The sequence below is a fragment of the Sinocyclocheilus rhinocerous genome, unplaced genomic scaffold, assembly GCF_001515625.1.
Source record: "Sinocyclocheilus rhinocerous isolate Xijiao unplaced genomic scaffold, SAMN03320098_v1.1 scaffold240, whole genome shotgun sequence".
In the NCBI taxonomy this organism is placed as follows: domain Eukaryota; kingdom Metazoa; phylum Chordata; class Actinopteri; order Cypriniformes; family Cyprinidae; genus Sinocyclocheilus; species Sinocyclocheilus rhinocerous.
The window spans coordinates 523290-544470 of NW_015654534.1; the positions used below are offsets into that span (position 1 = coordinate 523290).

General features: G+C 39.0%; 1 protein-coding gene across 1 annotated transcript in view; it reads left to right on the plus strand.

Moving 5' to 3' along the window:
- Positions 1-21181, plus strand: part of LOC107717593 (A-kinase anchor protein SPHKAP-like) — a 75954-nt gene that overhangs the window by 46489 nt on the left and 8284 nt on the right. Inside the window, exons 4-10 of the mRNA XM_016524401.1 lie at positions 7896-7955; positions 8309-8446; positions 8543-8801; positions 10179-13551; positions 14370-14546; positions 18865-18948; positions 19389-19435. Of these exons, the coding sequence (XP_016379887.1) occupies positions 7896-7955; positions 8309-8446; positions 8543-8801; positions 10179-13551; positions 14370-14546; positions 18865-18948; positions 19389-19435 (4138 nt within the window). The remainder of the gene's footprint in view (positions 1-7895; positions 7956-8308; positions 8447-8542; positions 8802-10178; positions 13552-14369; positions 14547-18864; positions 18949-19388; positions 19436-21181) is intronic.

Below are 21181 nucleotides of genomic sequence, written 5' to 3' on the forward strand. Positions count from 1 at the left end.
TTTTTGTAAGAAAAATAACCATATTTAAAACGTAATAATCAATTTAATCTAGCTTGCGCTCACTGTTGTACACGGAAGCAGCTCCGGGCGGATGACGTATGGAGGTCAGCGCTGCGCATGCGCAGAAGTGACGAACGCTGAAGTGCAGCGGAGAGATCAAAACAAAACAACGGTCACTAATTAGAAGTACAAAACATGGATTTGTAAAGAAGAATGTCGGAGGATTTCGATAAAAGCCAAGAGGAAACTGGTTTTCCTTTGCTAGGAAACTTTGCTTCCTTTGCTCCTGTTAACAAACGTTGGTTTTCACGAGGCTCACCGGCGCATGCGCTACGCTGACATCTTACGCCAACCTCCCACAGCTGCTTCCGTGTTCAACTGTAGGCGCAAGCAACATTATTGTGATTATTACGTTTTGAATATGGATATTTTTTATTCAAAAACGCATCGATTCGCTACAGGAGGCCTTTGTTCACCCCCCGGAGCCACGTGAGACACTTTTTTTTATGTATGGGTGCTTTTGATTTCACTTCTTTTGGACTGATGCACTGCAACACCCGCTGAGTGCCATTAAACAGCTTGAAAGATCAAAGACAGTTTTTAATATAACTCCGACTGGATTCGTCTGAAAGAAGAAAGTCATATACACCTAGGATGCCTTGAGGGTGATTAATTTATGGACTAATTTTCATTTTTGGGTGAACTAACCCTTTAACTGGTTAATGGTTGCTGGCAGATCTCGCCTTCAGGATGTGACAGCCATGCGTGGTCATAACCACGGGCACAGATGTGAATTTGCTTCCTCACTGGGCACCTAGTGAACCAAGGCTGGAGGCCTCGGGCGACGCTCACACACACAAACACACACACACACACGTATGTCAAAACCACGAGAATCAGAGCTCTCTGTGACGTAAGCGTATGTCAAGGGCTCTGATAACTTCAAATGGCAAGACATATCACAGGTTTGCCATTGGACAGGAGTGTGTGTTCGTGTGTCTGCTTTTTCACTCCTTCCATGCCCTATTTAGAGGCTCAGTGGATGTGAAAGCGCAGATCTGTGTATGAACCCACTCAGACGGAAATGATAAAGAGTACGTATGCTCTGTTCCAGTAGTGCAATATGGCAACATCTCAAAACAACATCTTTCCACTCCCATGATCCCCAGCTTTGTTCTTTTATCTGCTTCTCTCCATCCCTTTCCATTATTTTCATTTATCTCTCTCTATCTCAGTGGTGTAGCGAGCAGCGAGGTTGCGGCGCGTCCCAACGGAGGTCATTTTTAGCCACGGTGGCAAGTGTCTGCCGTCTCCCCTCTGATGATAATGGGTGAAATTAGTTTGTCCTTGGCAAGGACGACGCTCAGCCATCTCTGTCCTTCCATCCCTGTCTCGATATCTCATTCCCACAAGTTCCTCCCCCACTCTTTCTTGGCCTCCCTCCTCTTTTCCAAGCTTGTATTTCTCTGTCTCCCATCTGTCTTGCCGTCTCCCACTCCAGTGAAGAGTGAAATGTTCTAAGTTGTGAGTTGACCTCTGTAACCCAGCAATTTTGAGGACTTGTGCGGTGTGTGCGTATGTGAGACAGATTGTCTGAACTAGGGTTGTCATATCATCAAAATATCAGTGATAAAATTATAGGCAGAGAAATGAATTACAAGCAATAGAAAAAGATACAACTAAACGGTGCTGTAGGTATCTAATAGCACTATGACGTATTCAGCATCTTTACTGTTTATTATTAAAAATAGAATTATATACTAACGTTTAAAAGTTTGTAGTCAGAAGGTCTGATTCTCACCAAAGCTGCATTTATTTGATTAGAAAAACAGTAATATTGTGAAATATGATTACAATTTAAAATAACTGTTTTCTATTTGAATATGTTTTAAAAATGTAATTTATTCCTGTGATCAAAGCTGAATTTTTAGCATCATTACTCCAGACTTTGGTGACACATGAGCCTTCAGAAATCATTCTAATAAGCTGATTTGCTGTTCTTATGTTGAAAACATGTTTAATATTTTGTGGATTCTTTGATTAATAGAACGTTCAAAAGAACAGCATTTATTTGAATTAGAAATCTTTTATAACATTGTAAATGTCTTTACTGTCATTTTTGATCAATTTAATACACCCTTGCTGAATAAAAGTATTAATTAAAAAAAAAATAATAATAATGTTTTTTTGTACTGAATATGTGTAAATAACTCTCGTGCATGTATTGACAATGAAAAAAAAGTTTTTAGAAAAAAATACTGATGTCAGGTGCATAATTATCAACAAATGTGACAAAACAAAACAAATATTTTTGTTTTGAGGAAAATAACTGTGAGGCTCTTAAGTTCATCATTCTACTTGTTTCTTACCCTTATTAAAATTGACCATAGCTTTGCATTGTTTTAACCATGGTATTTGTAAAAAGACCATGATAAGCATCCTTTAAACCATGCATTGATCCTCATTTCTATAGTTAGATATAAATATAGTTTCAATAAAACAAATAATTATGTTTATACTCAAATAAATACTACAGCCATGTTAATATAAAGTCGAGTTTAGCTTCAGTCCCAATTAAGCAAACCTAAACCAGCTAATCAAGGTCTTCATGTTCAGGATTGGAGAAAAGTATTGTAATATACAACATGTATGTCAAAACACCATAGTTTCAACAGTTAGTTTAACTACAAATGCATGGTAAATTTTGGGTAAATATGCACTCTAAAAAATGCTGGGTTAAATACAACCCAGTGCTGGGTAAAATAGGGACAAACCCAGCAATTGGGCTGTTTTGACCCAGCAGTTGGGTTAAATGTTTAACCCAACCTTCTGGGTAGTAACCCAACCGCTGGGTCAAAACAACCCAATTGCTGGGTTTGTCCCTATTTTACCCAGCACTGGGTTGTATTTAACCCAGCATTTTTTAGAGTGTGGTGTTTTGAAACCCTTTCTAATCTATGTTGGTGCCTGTTTTCTCCTGTCTTCCTCATAAATCCTGTCTGGAATGTCGGGGTTGTTAATGTTTGCTTAAGTACCGAGTCATTTGGTGTTCCTGTTCAGGTTTGTAGCAGATCTTTCAAAATGCGACCGTTCAGTCGCAGTCTGGTGCGCTGTGATTGGGATGTAGTATTACAGCAAATGACCAGGATGTGAGAAGCATTTCAAACTACTCGTAGTCTGTGTGGCTTTAACTGGCCATGATTGCACCCACAGAAATCTCTGCTGATTTCCACAGGATTGAAACCTTCACCATTCTCAAAGTTCTACGCTTCTCCCATCCTTTATGTGTTTGTTTATCAAATATTCTTGACAATTTGATTATACTTACAGCTGAAAAGAAGTGAAGTAATCAACTATGTGTATCACATATTACAACATATAAATCCATTCCATAGAATCACACAGATTTTCTCCCAGAGTCAGCCTATAAAATGCACAATAAAAAAAGTCAGCAGATTTCATCTGGGCCTGGTAATAACTTACACTGATTACACGGATTTACACTGACAGCCAGAAACCATCTTATTTGGAGAATGTAGTAGAGTAGGCTATTAGAATCACATTAATAGGATTCTTAAAATAAGATTACAGTAAGTTCTAAACACATCAAAACATACATATATTTTGGAATTTGGATCAATATATCCTAAATTAAAGCAAATTAAAGTTCCCAATGGGGTATGAAAAAACTCCAATAACTATGGCGGAAAACAAGGCATAGTTTTTTGTTTTTTTTTACTGTTTTTCTGCATCTTAATGAAAACATAAAGATGCTGAAAGGCTCATTGGATAAACGTGCCTGAGCAAAGTGGTAGAATGTTGCTTATGCACATTTTGCGACACTTTCTGTATTAGTAAAATGTCCAGTGAGTGGCACTAAAAATGCGTTCTGTTTAATCCGGTGGATGTGAATGTGGCAAAGTATTATTACACTGGTTTTTGTAAGCATTGTGACAGTTCGGGAATTAAATGTCCAGTGAGTGATGTTAAAATAACATGAAAATAAATTACCACCTAACTAGGGCTGCACAATTAATCGAATTTCTAATCGCGATTACAATTATGGATGCCACAATTACGTAATCGTTCAAAGCGGCAATTAATCGTTTCCACTTATGTTATTCTGTGTGCTTAAGATGCTTTTTTTCTTTCTACATGTTATCTTAAGGGTTTTTCCATTGTTTTAGTTTTAGTTTTAGTATAACATTATAATACCATTCATATATTTACTTTTTTATAATTTAAATTCTGAGTGCTTAAGATGCTTTTTTTCTTTCTACATGTTATCTTAAGGGTTTTTCCATTGTTTTAATTTTAGTTTTAGTATAACACTATAAATACCATCATATTTCTACTTTTTTTATAAGTTAAAGAAGAAACCAATCTGATGTATAGTTGACATTTGAGGCTTAATACTATAGAAAAGCACTAAAAGTTTTTCAGTTAGTGTTTTCAGCTTATTTATTTTCATATAAATATACGGCATGCAGTTCCATCAAACAATGGTATAAACATCATTCAATGTAAATTGTGATAATCGTAATTAATAATCGCAATTACAATTTTAAGGGAATAATCGACAATTATGATTTTTGTCATAATCGTGCAGCCGTACACCTAACCGTGTTAAAGCAAACTTGAGAGAAAAACACAATGGCTGAAGCAACCATGCCATTTTAGCTTTCTTCATCAAGTTTTTGGTCTCTTTTATCATCACTCGTGTTTATCGTGACTTGGACCCAAGCGCTCCACATCGGTAGTGTAAAACTGTACCAGGTGAGCTTCTGAGCAAGTTTACTACATTGGAAATACCATACATACGGAGCAAGGAACCACATGAAAATCTTTTTTTTTTTACCGATAATCTGCCCCTTTAATCATAATTTGTGTGAAAAGGAATAAAAGTTGTTGGATTTTTACTGCCTCTAGTGTTCATTTCAGCTAGAAACTGCAGTGAATTGAATGTATAGGTTTGTTGTTGGAGTTTTGCTGAAATGTAGGTAGAGGCACATTTTTCCAATGAGCCTGGGTGAAAATATCATTAGCACAGTATGAACAGAAGTCATCAATGGAAAGTTCTCACCATGATACACAAACAAATATGTGTGTGTGTGTGTGTATGTGTGTACTGGTTTATATATCCTGGTGGGGTCTTAAACCTGAATACACACAGAGTCATGGGGACTCGTGTCACGGTGGGGACCTAAATTGTGGTCCCCACGGGTACAAAAGCTTATAAATCATACAGAATGAAGTTTTTTGAAAATCTAAAAATGCAGAAAGTTTCCTGTGAGGGGTAGGTTTAGGGGTAGGGTTGGTGTAGGGCAATAGAATATACGGTCTGTACAGTAGAAAAACCATTACGCCTATGGAGAGTCCCCACAAGGATAGCTGACCAGACATGTGTGTGTGTGTGTAAGAGAGAGAGAGAGAGAGCATCCAGTATGTGGTGTTTAAGGACGAGATGTGCAAGAGTACAAGAATGAGCGAGCGGGAGGATTGTGTTCTGTATTGTGTTAGTGAGATGCAAATAGTGAGAATTCAGGCTCAGCTGTTAACTTCCACTTTGTCTCACCTCCTCCATTCCTTTTCCAATTTCATTTAATGAGTAAAGTCATCACCATAACATCACTATACTCACCTGAAGCATCCATTTCAACCGTGTATTAATATTTTGAGTTTGTTTTTATGTTTATATTTTCCATTTTATTTTTAATTCTTGTTAAAGTTTTAGTAATTAAGTTGTGTGTTTTTGCCATTGTTAATAGTTTTTGATTTTAAAAAAAAATGTCTATGTAGTTTTTTTTCCAGTTTTAGTTATTTTAGTACATCAAGTTTAGTACAACTAAATTGGGTACAGTACAAAAGGAACTTATTGCTTTAAATTGATAACATAACCAGTCATAAATATGTTTTTCCAAACATGATTTTGCTTTAATTTTATTTAAAAATATGCTTTAATCCTAATTTAAAAAATTATTATAATTTTTTATAGTTTTTCCTTGCATGTTAATGACAAACAGCAACCATTGTGTCACTTGCTGCATCACATACGAGCTAATTTCCTCTCTGCAAATGGTACCTAGCAACTACTCAGAACACCCTAACAGTCGCCTAGCAAAGTCTTAGCAACCATTCAGAATGATCGCAAACCGGCACCTTAATATTGTGGCAGCATCTTTTGCAAGCACAATGCATATTATCTTTAAAAAATTCTAATTAGATCTACCATTTATTTTAAGAATGCACATTGTGTTTTTTATTTATTTATTTGTTTACTAGGCATGTGTGTCAGAAAAAGGCAGTGACTGAGCCACCTTTCAGCACCACAATACATTAATGGTGCCACCTGACAGCAGAGACACTCCAAACCTCCAGCGCAAGATCAGTTCTTATGTGAATATGGCAGTTCAGGACAATTATGGCAGGTTACTCTCTCTCTCTCTCTTGCTGTCATTGTCTATCTTTCAATAGCAGATGCACTCCTCAGGCTAGAACTATTAACATACTTTATACACTTAGTATATAAACCCTTATGGATGCACTAGGTCATTTACTGTTGCATTAAGTACCAGCAGCTGGAATAAGAGAGATGAAGTGCTACATATGTGGTACCTGAGGGTGAAATCCATCCTCTCAGAGAAACCTACAGATTCCAAAGACATTTGTCACTAATGTGATCTTAAGTGTCTTAAATGAAGAGTGAAAGAAGAGCTCTCTCACACACACACACACATCCACAAGGACACATTTGAAATAAACATGCGACTAGCAACATGATATGCTTTTAAGATACAGATGAGTCATCAGAATCAGTAAGGTGCAGCCTCTGTGAGTGTGTGTATGTGTGAGAGTCAATGTGTGCCCACATTAAAGAACCATTTAAAACTCTCAAAATCAAAATTATGTCAAGTGAATAGAGTGATGTGAGATGAACGCAGACAAAAAAAGAGAGCGAGAAAGCCTTGTTTAACAGTAAAGAGTGATAAATAAGTGATAATAAGTGCTGTTCCAAGCTGTGTAAACATGGGGGAGAAAGAGACAAAGCTTTTTATATGCAATGGCTTAAAGTTACTCAACCTTGTGCCATTCTAAACCTGTATGCGTTTTTGTCAGTGGAACACAAAAGAAGAAATATTTTCCATACAATGGCAGTTCATAGTGACAGTTGTCAAACCCGACAAAAAAAACAACAACATAAAATTACCATAAAAATGGTCCGTGTGACACGTACACTTTATTCGAAGTCTTCTAAAGCCCAGCGGTAGCTTTGTGAGAGGAAAAGACTAACACATTAAGGGGTAATTCACCGCTGGCAAGATGGGCTTTTAATCAAACTTGACTGTCTATGCAGCAGATTTTTTAAAATCGGTGCTACATGACCAGAAGAAACAGAGAAAAACTGCAGTGCTTGATCTGATACCCAATGATTGGGTATACAAAAATGTGGATGATCGATCTGTAGTTTTAACAAAAGCCTTAAGCTGTCAAAAGTGCACCATTTGACATAAAATTACGCATTTTTGTGTCATCCAGTGGACTTTCGCTGACAAATGACCAGGTAACATTGAGAAACAATACACATTTTTCATTTACATATACTACTGACATTTGTATCAAAACAAAACTGGTTGACAATCTGTGAACTTGTCCTTTAAGTCATTATTCACTACATTCAGAGCAAATATGTCACTTTTAGGCAACGCTGCAGAAGATTTGACATGTTGTAAATGAAAGTGATGAATATGCGGAATGGAGCATGACATTCGAAAGCTGCGACAGATGAGAAGATTTCCAGTGCTGCTGTTGTGTGTTTGTGTGCTAAAACGCATGTACAGATTCTTTACTTTTCAGGTATGTGGTTATTTCTCTAAGCTCAGCCTCTCTCTTCCCAGATTTGCTTCGTAAACCTGGACAGACATACCCCTGATCGGCATGACGACAGCTACGTTAAGGTGGGAGATTCTCCTTGCATGCATATACTGCTATAAAAAACATAGGTTGCTTTGGATGAAAGCATATGCGAAATTTTAAACAATTACTAATAAATAGTCTAGTGTTTTGTCATTCCCTGTTGACTTTTTCATTAATATCCAAATAAATATCCACACCCCTCCACCCTCTCATTTCTAATTCATTTAAAGTTAATAACGAATATATGAATGTCTTTCATCATTTCCTAAGCGTACGACATAAACAATATTTCATCTAATTAAAAGGGAAATTAGAAACAACACAAATTACCGAGATAATGCAAGCAAAGACCCACATTTATGTGACTTGAATATTAGCATAAATTTCCCCACAGAAACTAGCCTCAGTGTGGCCAGAGCTGCCACGGTTAATTGAGTCTCTCGGAGTGCGGCAACCCAAAGAAAATGAGATTCTGCTTCTCAGCAGCCTAGAGTCACCGGACTCCTGCCAGCATGACCCCAGCCACCCACAGGTAAGATATGAATATAGACCGGAACATCTTACACCATTTTACAGCTTACAGTCTGCCTGGTTGAACAGTATTTGTGTTTATGTATGTGTATCTCAGAGCCAGAGAACAGCGGATGTCTGTCTGGTGCATTGTTCCTGTGGGCGCCGCCCTACCCAAACCAACAGTGTCATTTTTGAGATCAACAAATTCCTGATTGGACTACAGTCAGGGCAAGAGAGGCAGAGGCACGGCCGATTGGCTGGTCAGCGGGCTGCTGAAGATGACACCAACCGCTCTGTTTCATCCATAGAGGAAGACTTCCTCACTGCCTCTGAACAGCTTGGGGAAGACAGCGAGGATGACCCATTCAGAAATGGTATCCATCTACCAGTCCACCCAGAAATCCAGCTCCATCCAGAAATCCAGTCAGCAACCTCATTCTAATTCCATATCTTATCTTCTGTATGGTATTTTCTATGTCCTTGTTGCTCGTATGTAATGAGAAAACTCAACTTCAGTGCGTGCAGCTCTGGCACTTTCACTGCATCTTTCCTCCTGTCCACCTTGTGAATAGATGGAAAATTGCTTGAATTATGGCTGAAAGAGCATTCAGCCATTTACATTTTCTCAGTATCTGTGAGCCTGCCTCGATAAGAGTGGCCCTATTCGGAGGACTGTTTGGGAGTGTTTCCACCCCGAGGCTATTTCTTAGTTTAGTAACACAATGTAGCCCTAGTCGCTACCAATGAGATTATGGTTTTCAAAACAATTCGGGCATGTCACATAAATTTGCATCCATAAATAGCATATAAATAAAGTCTTTAGTTTTGCCTTTGGGAATAATTTGGATCCCGACTTTTGTCTAAGTTGCACTGGTTATAATAATCTTAATCAGAACTGCAATCTGCTATACTTGTTTAGATACAAGGTAACCAAGCAACAGCATGGATGCACAAGAACATACAGCAGTGAAACAATTAATTCACTTCAGTCTATGTTAATGAGTTTGTGTGTGATAGAGAAAGAAAGACAAATGGGAAGAATACCAAAACATTTTATGAAGGTTGTTTTCGCAAATATGCCATGGAAGACTGTCTAACAAAGAAGCACTGTCCCCAAAATGTCTTGTGCATTTCCATTGTGCATGTCTGAACTACTGCTTTGGCCTCTAACAGTAAGCCAAACCCATGAATGTCTACATGTGGCGATACTCACCCCAAGTCTAATATTAAAGAGACAAGACACACTGGGCTCTGCTGGGCTAATCTATAATTAATCTCTCGTATGAAATTAGAAGTAACACTGTGTGAAGGTTATGCTCTCCTCAAAGACAATGTAATATTCATAATCAGATCGGCCCAGATAGAGATCTGCATTTGTATGGTCTTGTTATGGAAAAGGAAAAATTGATACAAATACAACAGTGTGCTATGAATAGCTCTGACTAGACTCTCATTATATACATTGGACATAGCAGGCGACAGGAGAGGATAAATCTTGACACTTTTTACCTCCTTCCTCAGTTTTGTCCTTTATTTTCACTCACACTTGCTCATATCTTCTTTCTGTCTTTCTGTGACTAGTTTCTTACTTGGCCTGTGAATGGGTTTCATTTACATGTGCATTAAATCGGACTTTTTGTGTAGGATTATGAAACCATTTTCAGAGGTCTAGCTTTAATCTATTTCCTCTCTCTCTCTGTGCCCCCCACCACATTCCTCGCCAACCCTGCCACATGTCTTTCTTTCTGCAGATCCTGAGATTTCTATCATGCCCGAGTCGGTTAAGGTGTTGAGAGCAGCCCACGCTCAAAGAAGGAGTGAAATAGAGAGAGAGGATAGTGAGGACTCTGAAACCCTCTGCACCTCTTCCAACTCCCAAAGCCTTTCAAGAACATATTCCGCCTTCTCAAGAGGCCCACCTGCTACCCCAAAAAAAGTCAATCATCACACTAGCGAGTCAGCCGGTCACTATGCCACCAATCTGGCTGAGTCAGTCCTGCAGGATGCTTTTATTCATTTGTCACAAGACGAACCTTCTTTTGTCGCAGAGGCAGCTGTGAGTGTGTCCACCACCTCGCAGCACTCAAATGAAGTAAGCCATTCCACTGATGAGCCACAGAGGGCACGAGCCTGCTCTTTTGAACTTCCTAAAATCGTGATTGTCCAGAGTCCTGACAACAGTGAGGAGGTAACAGAGTGGCCGGAAGCTCAGTCACATGGGACATCAGAGCATGATAGAGTAAACAGTGCCAAAATGAAGCATGGTAGTCACCCCCAGCACAACTCAGCAATCGGACATGCCACTAAGGCAGTAGAAATAGCTTTGGCATGTGCTGCGAGTGTCATTGGTACCATTACCACCCCTCAGGTCACAGAACAACTCACACTGGAGTCAGGAGAAGAAGATGAGTGTGAGGATGAAGAAGAAGAAGAAGAAGAGAGTGAGACCGATCAAGAGGAGTATTCGTTTTCCTCTGCAGTATGTGGAATGTCTCAGGTTGTTGGAGCCGTAGCCGCAGTAGATCTAGCAGATGACTCTGGGGATAATGACGACTCGACAGACATGTACTCTGCCTCGTTGGGACTTCTGTCAGTTGCCCAAGCTTCAACTGCAGTGCCTCTCCACTGTAGCATTGCAGAGGGCACCAGCGTTGAGGCCTTCAGAGCCAATGTTGCTGAAGTTCTCCTCAGGGAAGCTTCAGCTGTACTCACCCACAGACAAATTTACTCAAGTGTTGCAAACTTCCTTGAGACCACACATAACAAAATAGTGGATGGCATCACAAATTCAAGAAGGCCCTATCAGGAACAACAGGATCTTGATAATTTTACCCAGGAAATATCAGATAATATCTTTCAGTATGCCCTTGAGAAGGCTGAGAAGAGAAAAGAGCTTGAGGGTCCAGGAAAAGATGCCCCAAACATTGAGGGTTTCCTCTTGGATTGTGTGAATAATTTGCTCTTTGATGTCTTATGTGTAACATCAAGGAAAATCAGTGACATTTCAAAATATAATATGGGATCATGTGACAGGCAAGAAGGCAGCGTCAGCTTTAGGGAGTATGAGGCTGATACCAAGTCTGGCAGAGAAGCGTTGAGCCAATTACAGCATTTAATTGAGCCAAGCCAGGCTTATAATCATGGCGAGAGGCGAAGCAGTGTGGAGACGTTGTCTGCTCTCATAGGGATAAGAGAGAGAGAGCAGAAGCATGTACAGGATGAGAGAGAAAACGAGCCAAAACTGAAAGGACCCTACAGACTTACTCTGAACAGAGTGACTGCCACTATGGTCAAAGAGCAATCTGACATGCAAGGGCAGCTGGGCAAGATTGACAAGAACGCAGACTCTGTGCTCCCTTCAGCTGAAAGCTCACCACTTCACATGACACGAGGGAGGGCAGGAGGAGAGAGCGAGACCAGGCAGCAGTCTTTATCGTCCTCTTCAGGAGCACTTGTGGCACTTAAAATGGATTCATGTGAGTCCAAAACTCCTGTCACATGCTTCGCTGAAGACTTGGCGACCACAGTGATCTCCATGGCTACAGAGCTGGCAGCGATATGCCTGGAGAACTCGAGCGGAAAGCAGCCGTGGTTCTGCGCTTTAAAGGGTGGATCGGAAGGTCCAGAGGGACTGCTTCTGCCCTGCCGCACAGCTGCAGCCCTCCGCCGGAAAGAGACACAAAATGGCACCGCAGTCACTAAGAAACACAGACCTCCACGTCTCAGTGAAATCAAACGTAAAACCGAAGAACAGCCTGAACTCATGGAGCGCCTGGTCAACCGCGTCGTGGACGAAACTGTCAATCTAGACGAACCTACCACCTCTGATCCATTTGCACTCTTTGCATCAGAGGTCACAGCCAGGATAATGAACTGCCCAGAATTGAGTGTGGTGGACACTTCCAAATCTGGCCAGTCATCTCGCAGCCGCCTACAGTGTGAGAGATGGAGCAGCAGGGGGAAAGCGTCAAGCTACGAGAGCATTCCAGAGGAGGACGCAGATCCCTCTGGAGCTTCAAACACTTTGGGACCGGGAAACAGGCTTGGGCATAATTTAAGCAGAGGTAGCTCTATCTCCAAGCAGTCCAGTTGTGAGAGCATTACGGATGAGTTCTCTCGGTTCATGGTGAACCAGATGGAGACAGAAGGTAGAGGGTTTGACCTTCTACTGGACTACTATGCTGGGAAAAATGCCAGCAGCATCCTTGCAGCAGCTGTTCAGCAAGCTGCCAGTAAAAAAAATGGACACCTCAATGTGCGCACATCATCTTGTCTCTCTAAGCAGTCCAGCACTGAGAGTATCACTGAGGAGTTTTATCGCTTCATGCTGAGTGACATGGACATAGAGAACAAGGACTACAGTCTGACCAAGACCAAAGAGTGGAGTAATAGCCTATTACCCCCGTCTCCCAGAACCCCATTTTGTATCCGTCAGTCTTCTGTTCCTGACAGGAGATCCTCAGATTCCAGACTAAGTGTAAACTCACCCATCAAGGCCAATTCATTCGATGGTTTTGCACGAAATGTACACGGGGACTCGCTCAACATCTATCCAACCAACTCTGTGTCATCAACGGGACTCTGCAAGTCAGATTCATGCTTGTATAAGCGTGGCCAAACGGACCAAATCACAGACATGCTGATTCACGAAACCTGGGCCAGCTCTATCGAGTCTCTAATGCGCAAGAATAAGATAATTTCGGAGCCCTCAGAGGACAGTATGGAGCTCGATTCAGCGGACTCACAGCCACATGTACAGCTCTTTGCTAACCTCGTAGAGAGTGGCAAATCCTTGCTTGGAGGCCAGCAGGATGGCGTTGTGGCTGCTTGTCAGCCACACATTCCAGTTGGAGAAAGGAGACATGGCTTTAAACAGTCTCGTCGTGAAAATAGTGGAAACCGGCCAAGTATAGAGCATCAAGAAAATAGCGGTAGCTCTCACAGTTCATCCTGTTTGAGGCAAGCATGGCGTGGACAGAGGGAGGTACCCTTGATCCACATTGAACCAGATCAAAGAGAAGAGGGCCTAGAAGACAGGGGGAGGGTTGGGCCCCACCACACAGAAGCATCCCATCAGATCCAGCCACAATGTGGCAAAGAGAATGAGACAGCAACCAAAAGCAGGTACAGTCTACATAAAAGCACCCACAACCTTTCTTTCAGAGGTTAAGCCTTAATTCTTATAACTGCTCACAGCACAATGTGTGCAAGAGTAAAGTTGGGGGAAAAAACAAGAGAGGAGGATTGCACAAATGTTAAAGGTGTCATGAATTGCACTTTTCTTAAATTGTATTCTACCCTGATTTTACCACGCCAGTGGGTGGGCCAAAGAGGGAATGATGAAGTAGGCATTGGTCTGTGTCTGTGAAGGCAGTCTTGTGCTGATGTAGTAATCTTTATTACATAATGAAGAAAAGGGAGTACAAAATGAGTTGTTTTGGCAGCTTGGTTTCAATAAAAGCGTTTTTGGACTAACAAGTTTGTTTCGAAAACTTTGTGTTTTTCTATAGTACAGTGACCTCTTATAGATCATGGAGAATTCTCAATTCATGACCCCTTTTTCAGAAGTTTTCAGAAGATAACACAAAACATTTTGCTTCATGTATTGTCACACATGGTGTTTATATATCCAAACAGCACATATCTGTAAAGTGGTTCTCCTCTGGAACACCCATTTTTACCAACAATTTCCTTCACTGCTAAACAAAAAAATAGAGAAATATAGATTGACTTTATACCTATGTTCCCCTGATTTGTCCTTTTCTCGACCCAGGCTCTGGGCAACGAACGACACTTTGGGACAAAGTTAGCAATTTTAATAATAAAGAGCATTTTTACATAGAAGAGATCATCAGCTGCTGCCTGAGGATCAGTCGTCAGGTAGAATTACTGGCTCATTGTGACACTGCAGTTTTGCCGTGTGTCCTCTTTCCCCCCCTCAGCAGTGACAAAGACAGGGCCTCCTCAGTGGCCACAGCGCCCTCTGCAGGTGTGGAGGTGGAGCGACGCTCTCTCAGCGCTAGCAGTGAGGAAAGTGGCTCAGGCAGCTGGGCCCAGATTGCCCCTGAAGACGACCCCCAGGAGGAGACCACCAGTAGCTTTATCCAGCTAAGCGAGGGGTCAGTCTTCCAGTAGACCATCATGCCTTGCTGGACAGTGTGGCTTCTCCATTTGGCTTTTCATTAAGCTACATGTGCTAGATGCAATTCTTGACAGCGCTGGGCATGTCCAGAGCGCAGTGTAGCACCCATATGCGAGCCTGCTTCTCTCATCTTTACAGTAGCAATTGATTCAATTAGAGCTCTGATGAGAGTTAAGTGTTAAAGCACTTACTTTGCCCTCACTGTATAACTAATATAACAGTTTTGACAATTTAATTGATATTAATGTGATGTGGCTTGTGTGATTAGTCCTCAGCCAGACACTCACCTAATGATGTTATCTTTAAAGTCTGTAGCTGTTGCCCTTAATTCACTGTTGAGCACATAAATGCACAGACATAGTGATACAGAATGAGATTTGATGGCTTGAAGAGACATGCACATACAGAGAGTATTGTACTAAATATAATAAAATTTCCTACTAGATGTTGCTGTCATTCCTGTTATGCAACACTTTTTGAGCTCTGTAAGTTTTAGAAAATGAATATCCTGGTGTTGTAATTTATAGTTTATACCAGATTATAATTAGTGCTCTGCCTACACTGAGGAACGTAAAAACGTTATTCATTTTAACTTAATTATTTACACAATGGCAAGAAAATGATTTAAGGATATCTAACAGAACAGAAGGGTGGAAATATAGGCGATTTAGCGTTGGCTTACATGAAGCTGTGAGCTTTGCTCATTTGGATAGTTTTCTTAACCATCTTTTGAAATCCTGATTGTGTTATATCGTAATTTTAACAGGATATGGATTGTTTTATTAACCGGCATCAAATCCGTTGCTAATACATTATAATCAAGTGTTATGTGTTGTTTTTCCACAAAATATAATGTTGTTTTGTAGAAGATAATGTCATTAAGAACTTATTACAAAAGTGGAAGCAAAGTTGAGGACATAGATAAAACAAACTAATACCAATATTGGGAAGAAAGCATGCCAGAAAATGATTTATTTGAAACCTTTTGATCGGAGAAGTGAAAACAAAATGAAGAAACACCTGACATGTGTTTTAATAAATTGCCCATTTTTTATGTTATTTACAGTATAAGTGGAAAATGGCAACATCTACTCAAATAAGAAAAGCAATTAATTTAAACCAGGGTTACTGTGGTTAACTAAAAAACATTTTTGTTACTTGACGTTAAATAAGCGTTAACTAAAATAAAATCAAATATACAAAAAAGTATTATTATTTCAGGTAGTTGCCAAGGCAGCAGTTCTATTTTATGCTATGTATTAAGGTATATATGATAGAGACATGAAAATGTTCTGCATAACAAGAATGACCCATTTGTTTTCACATCTGACTATTTCCTTCCATACACACATGTGTAAACACACTCTAAGCCAGTGCCTGAAGTAGTGTAACTCTCAGAAGTGAGAGAGATTCCATTTGCGAGTTTAGTCCAGCACAGCTGTGTGAGTAAACGGCTCTGACAGCATGACTGGAGTCTGGAGCAGAGCTTTCGCCCAAAGACTCTGCAGCCAGTGCTTAAAGTCCTGACAGGATGTGCCTCACACTGACAGGCAGGTGCCATATGTCACATCCTGTTAACTCTAGAATGAAAAGGATGTAATGGGTGTTCGAGTCCCTCTTGCTGATTGAATCATGCCCAGCCTGCCACACTCACCAACGCTTCCTAACCTGCACCAACTCAACGCCATCCTCACTTACCCGAGTCTGGGTATCCGGCCATTCGCCTCCATCTGGCTTTAACCCCCACTTCATTGTCTTTCTGCCCTGTCCGGGGGAAAGGTTACTCTCTGCTTGTTCTACCAGCTGTTGGCGGTACAGGCACAGGTGTCTCACGTTCATAGTCATCAGCTGGCAGTGACTTGCCGGTGATGTCCATGCTAATGAATCTCATGCCAATGTTCATGCCTACTCACTCTACTCCAAGCCCCGCTGCTGTCCACGGCTTAGTGATCATCGCTGAGAAAATTAGTAGCTTCTGCATTGTTCGCACCCTTAAAGGTCCAACAAGAGGAAACAGAAAGAGAAAGAGCACCAGTCAAAATTTGGAACAGTTAAGACTTTTTAATGTTGCTGAAAGAAGCCAAGGCTGCATTTATTTGATCAATAAAAACAGTAATATTGTGGAATATTATTATAATTAAAAAAAAGTTTTCTATTTGAATATATTTTAAAATGTAATTATTTCCTGTGATGCACTGCTGAATTTTCAGCATCGCTACTCCAGTCTTCAGTGTCACATGATCCTTCAGAAACCATTCTAATATGCTGATTTAATGCTCAAGAAACATTTCTGATTATTATTAATGTTAAAAACAGTTGCACTGCTTAATATTTTTGTGGAAACCATGTACCATTCAAAAGTTTGAGGTAAGTAAGCAAGAAAGAAATTAATGCTCTTATTTAGCAAGGATGCATTAAATTGATGAAAAGTGACAGTAAAGACTTTTAGAATGATACAAAAGATTCTATTTCAAATAAATTCTGTTCTTTTGAACTTTAATTAAAGAATACTAATTTCTTGTGTGTGTGATTTCGACAAAAATATTAACCTGTTTAATCCCAAATTTTTCCCAGACATTAAAATATCCAAATGATGTGTCATTTGTAACCCTTTGAAATAATTATTTTTTGAAATTTTTTTGGGAAAAGTGTGTGAAAAATTGTTGAACAATTGTGAATAATGGGATAATGTGTATACTGAATGAACACATTTCTGCAGTCATAAAAAATTGTTATATATCTTAGCCCAGCTATTTTAAACAGTTTGATCACATTCTAGGGTTACTATTATGCATAAAAAAACCTTATACAACACTGTTAAGAATACTGAGATAAAAGACAAAAAAAAAAATTGTTACTTTATTTTAAAGGGGTCATATGATGCGATTTCAAGTTTTCCTTTCTCTTTGGAGTGTTACAAGCTGTTCGTGCATAAGATCCCTAAAGTTGCAAAGACTAAAGACTCAAACCCAAAGAGATATTCTTTATAAAAGTTAAGACTCGTCCACGCCCTCCTAAAACGGCTCGTTCTAAGACTCCCCCACATATCTACGTCACTGTGTGGGAAGATTTGCATAACGCCGCCCAAATGTTCACGCAAAGAAAGAAGGCGTAACTTTGATTCTCGCTGTAGTATTGTTGTGTGAAGACACGCTTGAGGTATTCGGCCAATCATAACGCACTGGATAGCTGGCCAATCACAGCACACCTTGCTTTTCAGACCGATGAGCTTTGTAAAAATAGTCACGTTTCTGAAAGGCGGGGCATAGAGGAGAAACAATAATGTACAGTATGTGGAAAATACACATTTCATTACACCAAATACACAAAATAATGTTCTTTTTAGCAACATCATATGACCCCTTTAAAATATATCATCAAATTTTAATATTAGTGCTACCAGTATTACAACATCAATTTTGTAACTTATTTGTAACATTTTAACTTTTAATTTAGTGAAATATTTTGTCATTGCAACATTTTAGTGCAACTTTCACTAACAACTGCAATTGGATTTATATTGTATACATAAATTCACTATTGTGACCATCGGCATGTTTACTCGTTCTATGACCACACTCAACAGAACTGAATTATTGTGAATTCATATATTAATACTAGACACCTTAATGATAATGTGGACAAAAAATCTTTCTCATATCTTTGTTAACATACTAACATAACATACAGTTTTAGAGCTTTGATGCAGCCATCATCTTCTCATGGTGCAAACCGGAATTAAACTGCTCTGATCATGTGACAGTTTGCACTAACCATGTGACACTGCACATATTTAATTGAGAACCTTTTTTGTCCATATTTGCAGGAAATGCACTAAAACATCAGTCAGTAAGGTTTTTAGAGCTTTATAAATGAAAACCTTTTTTACGGTCACTATTGTGACCGGTGGGATTTTAAACTGCAAAAACTGTTTTCAACATTGATATAAATTAGCATTATTAATAATTGAGTGCCAATAATAATTGAGCAGTAATTTAGCATATTAGAATGATTTTTGAAGGATCATGTGACACTGAAGACTGGAGTAATGATACTGAAAATTCAGCTTTGCCATTGCAAGAATAACACATTTTAAAATATATTCAAATAGAAAACAGCTCTTTTAAATTAACAATATTTCACAATATTATTGTTTTTTTTTTATCAAATCAGTGCAACTCTGATGAGCATAAAAAGCATTCAAAAACTTTAAAAAGTCATAATTATTCCAAACCTTTGACTGGTAGTGTACGTGTACACATTTATCTTTTTATGTGCATGTCTGTGTGTTTCAGAAATGGGAACAGCAGCGCTTCTAGTCTGGGATTGGCAGACCTGGAGGGCTTTCTAGACTACTCCATCTCCAGCAACCTAATCAGGTATCCAACAGCAACACGCTAACCGCGGCACACTTAGAGAAACTCGCTCAGAGCAGCAGAGCTAATGGCTGATAAGCACTCATCCATAACCAGGAGCACTGTCCAAATCCTCACGTCTGCAGCTCCCCTCGTGAGGATATGGCCACTGTTATATAGAGGACAAGAAATTTGGGTCAAACTCGGATCACATTCTGTCATATTAGAGCGATAGCTGCTTCTACAAGTATGTAAATGTGCCCAGTTTGCTGTGTCTGGGAACGTTCTCAAACATGGGCAGTTGTAATGGGCTTTGTCGCCAAAAGCCTTCAGTCATTTACTATTTTGAGCTCTTATTAGATGAGTGCAATATAGTCATGGTCCCTGAAAGGCTCCATGAGGTAACTGGAACACGGCCAGCATTGCTCTGTACGGCATGATAATGATAGTGTCTCTGTTTGCAGCGAGGACAGAGAGAGGAAGGCGTTGCACTGTCAGGATCAGGCGGACGGTGAGTGATACGTCCTCTTACAGCCCTCTGCATGCACGCATACATATTTGAATGAAAGATCATTCATGGCTGGAACTACACAACTGTGTTTGGAGTTAAAAGGAAATCATGCTATCACTGCTTTTCACACTTCTGCGCTAATGTATTCAGTCTGAAACCGTTTGCATTTCTCATTTTCTGTCAGCCTAATCTTTTATCTAAATGTTACATGTTCTTCTCGAGAGTGAACTTCATGTTATTTCTCTGTGAATGAGGATTTTTAGATTTCAGGCAAAGCATCATCCTGCTGGGAGAGGGATGGAGGGATGAGGAGAGAGTGTTAAAATGGGAAGATGTGTGAGGACAGATTAATTTTGGAACAGATCTTTATGTTTTCAGAGCGCTGAGGAGGATGATAGAGATGTCATGATGAAATAAATATTACTGAAGCGAAGAAAAAGAAAGAACAGCTTGCATTGCTTTTAAAGAGATAACCTAAAAACCAAGAAAAATGTTCAAACTCGAGAAAAGTGGGAGGGAGAAGAGAAAACAATAGGCATTAGCGGTGATACAGAGGGCTGTGTGAATGTTTAAGCCCCACTCTCTTCATTTCCCGTGAGCTCTTTATCATTCACACTGAACCACATTCATATAGAACAGTGGATCTTAAAGTAAAGTCCTCGACTTGCCGTAAATTTTGCCTTTTGACTTTATCATTTGAATTTGAAATGCATAAGTACTAGGGGTGTAAATGTATTGTATATACTTACCACGAAACATACCACAATTTGATTAGATTCAGGGTCTACAATCAAGATATCAATTACGAATATTATGTGCTAAACTAAAATAAAACCATTAAAAAAAAATTGTTACTTTGTTCAAATTAAATAAATGTTAACTGTAATAAAATTAAATAATAAAACTTATTTTATATATATTTTGTCACTTTTAGTTTTTATTAACAGTTTGATATGTTTTTATTTTTGTTGCTTTTAATAATGTTGATTTGTTAGAATAACTCAAACTAAAATTGAAATAAAAATGAATAAAAACAAAAAAATAATAATAAAAATGACAAAAACACAACAAAATTATTAAAACAAACAAAACTTCAAATGAAAAATATAAAAATTAAAACTATACCAAACTGTTCATAAAAGATATAATAGTATCTTAATGATTCTAAAATACTAATTATGTGCCTATTTTACAATGCAAGTTACATTTTTTTATTAACTCATTAATGCAACCAAAATGTAACATGATCATTAAAATAAACTCTCAGAAAATTACAAATACTGTATCATAAATGGGACAAAAAAATTATATTAAAATACTGTACTGTATTAAAATGTGACTAAAAACCTGATTCATATTAGCCTTTATACAAAATAATAAAATAAATATAGTTCAAAAAGTGAAACTGAAAAACCTCTAGGAGTTTATGAAAAAAGCACAAAAATACTATTTTTAAAATTGATATGCAATAAATATCTTCCAAAACATGTTTTACTCTAAAACTGAGTAAATTAAAGCCATAAATCTAACAAGATGTGTTCCAAATTTGAGGTAGATATATCTAAAAATGAGGGTTTTTTTGTTTGGGTGCAGTACCAAACATTTCCACTAGATGAAATTGACTTCCCATTATTTTCCAATGCTGTCATTTTTGACTGCGAACTAGAGGTCTACGCGGGACTGTTTTTTTAGTCCCGCTCCCGCAAGGTTCTATTCCGCACCCACCCGCTCCCGCTATATATTCAC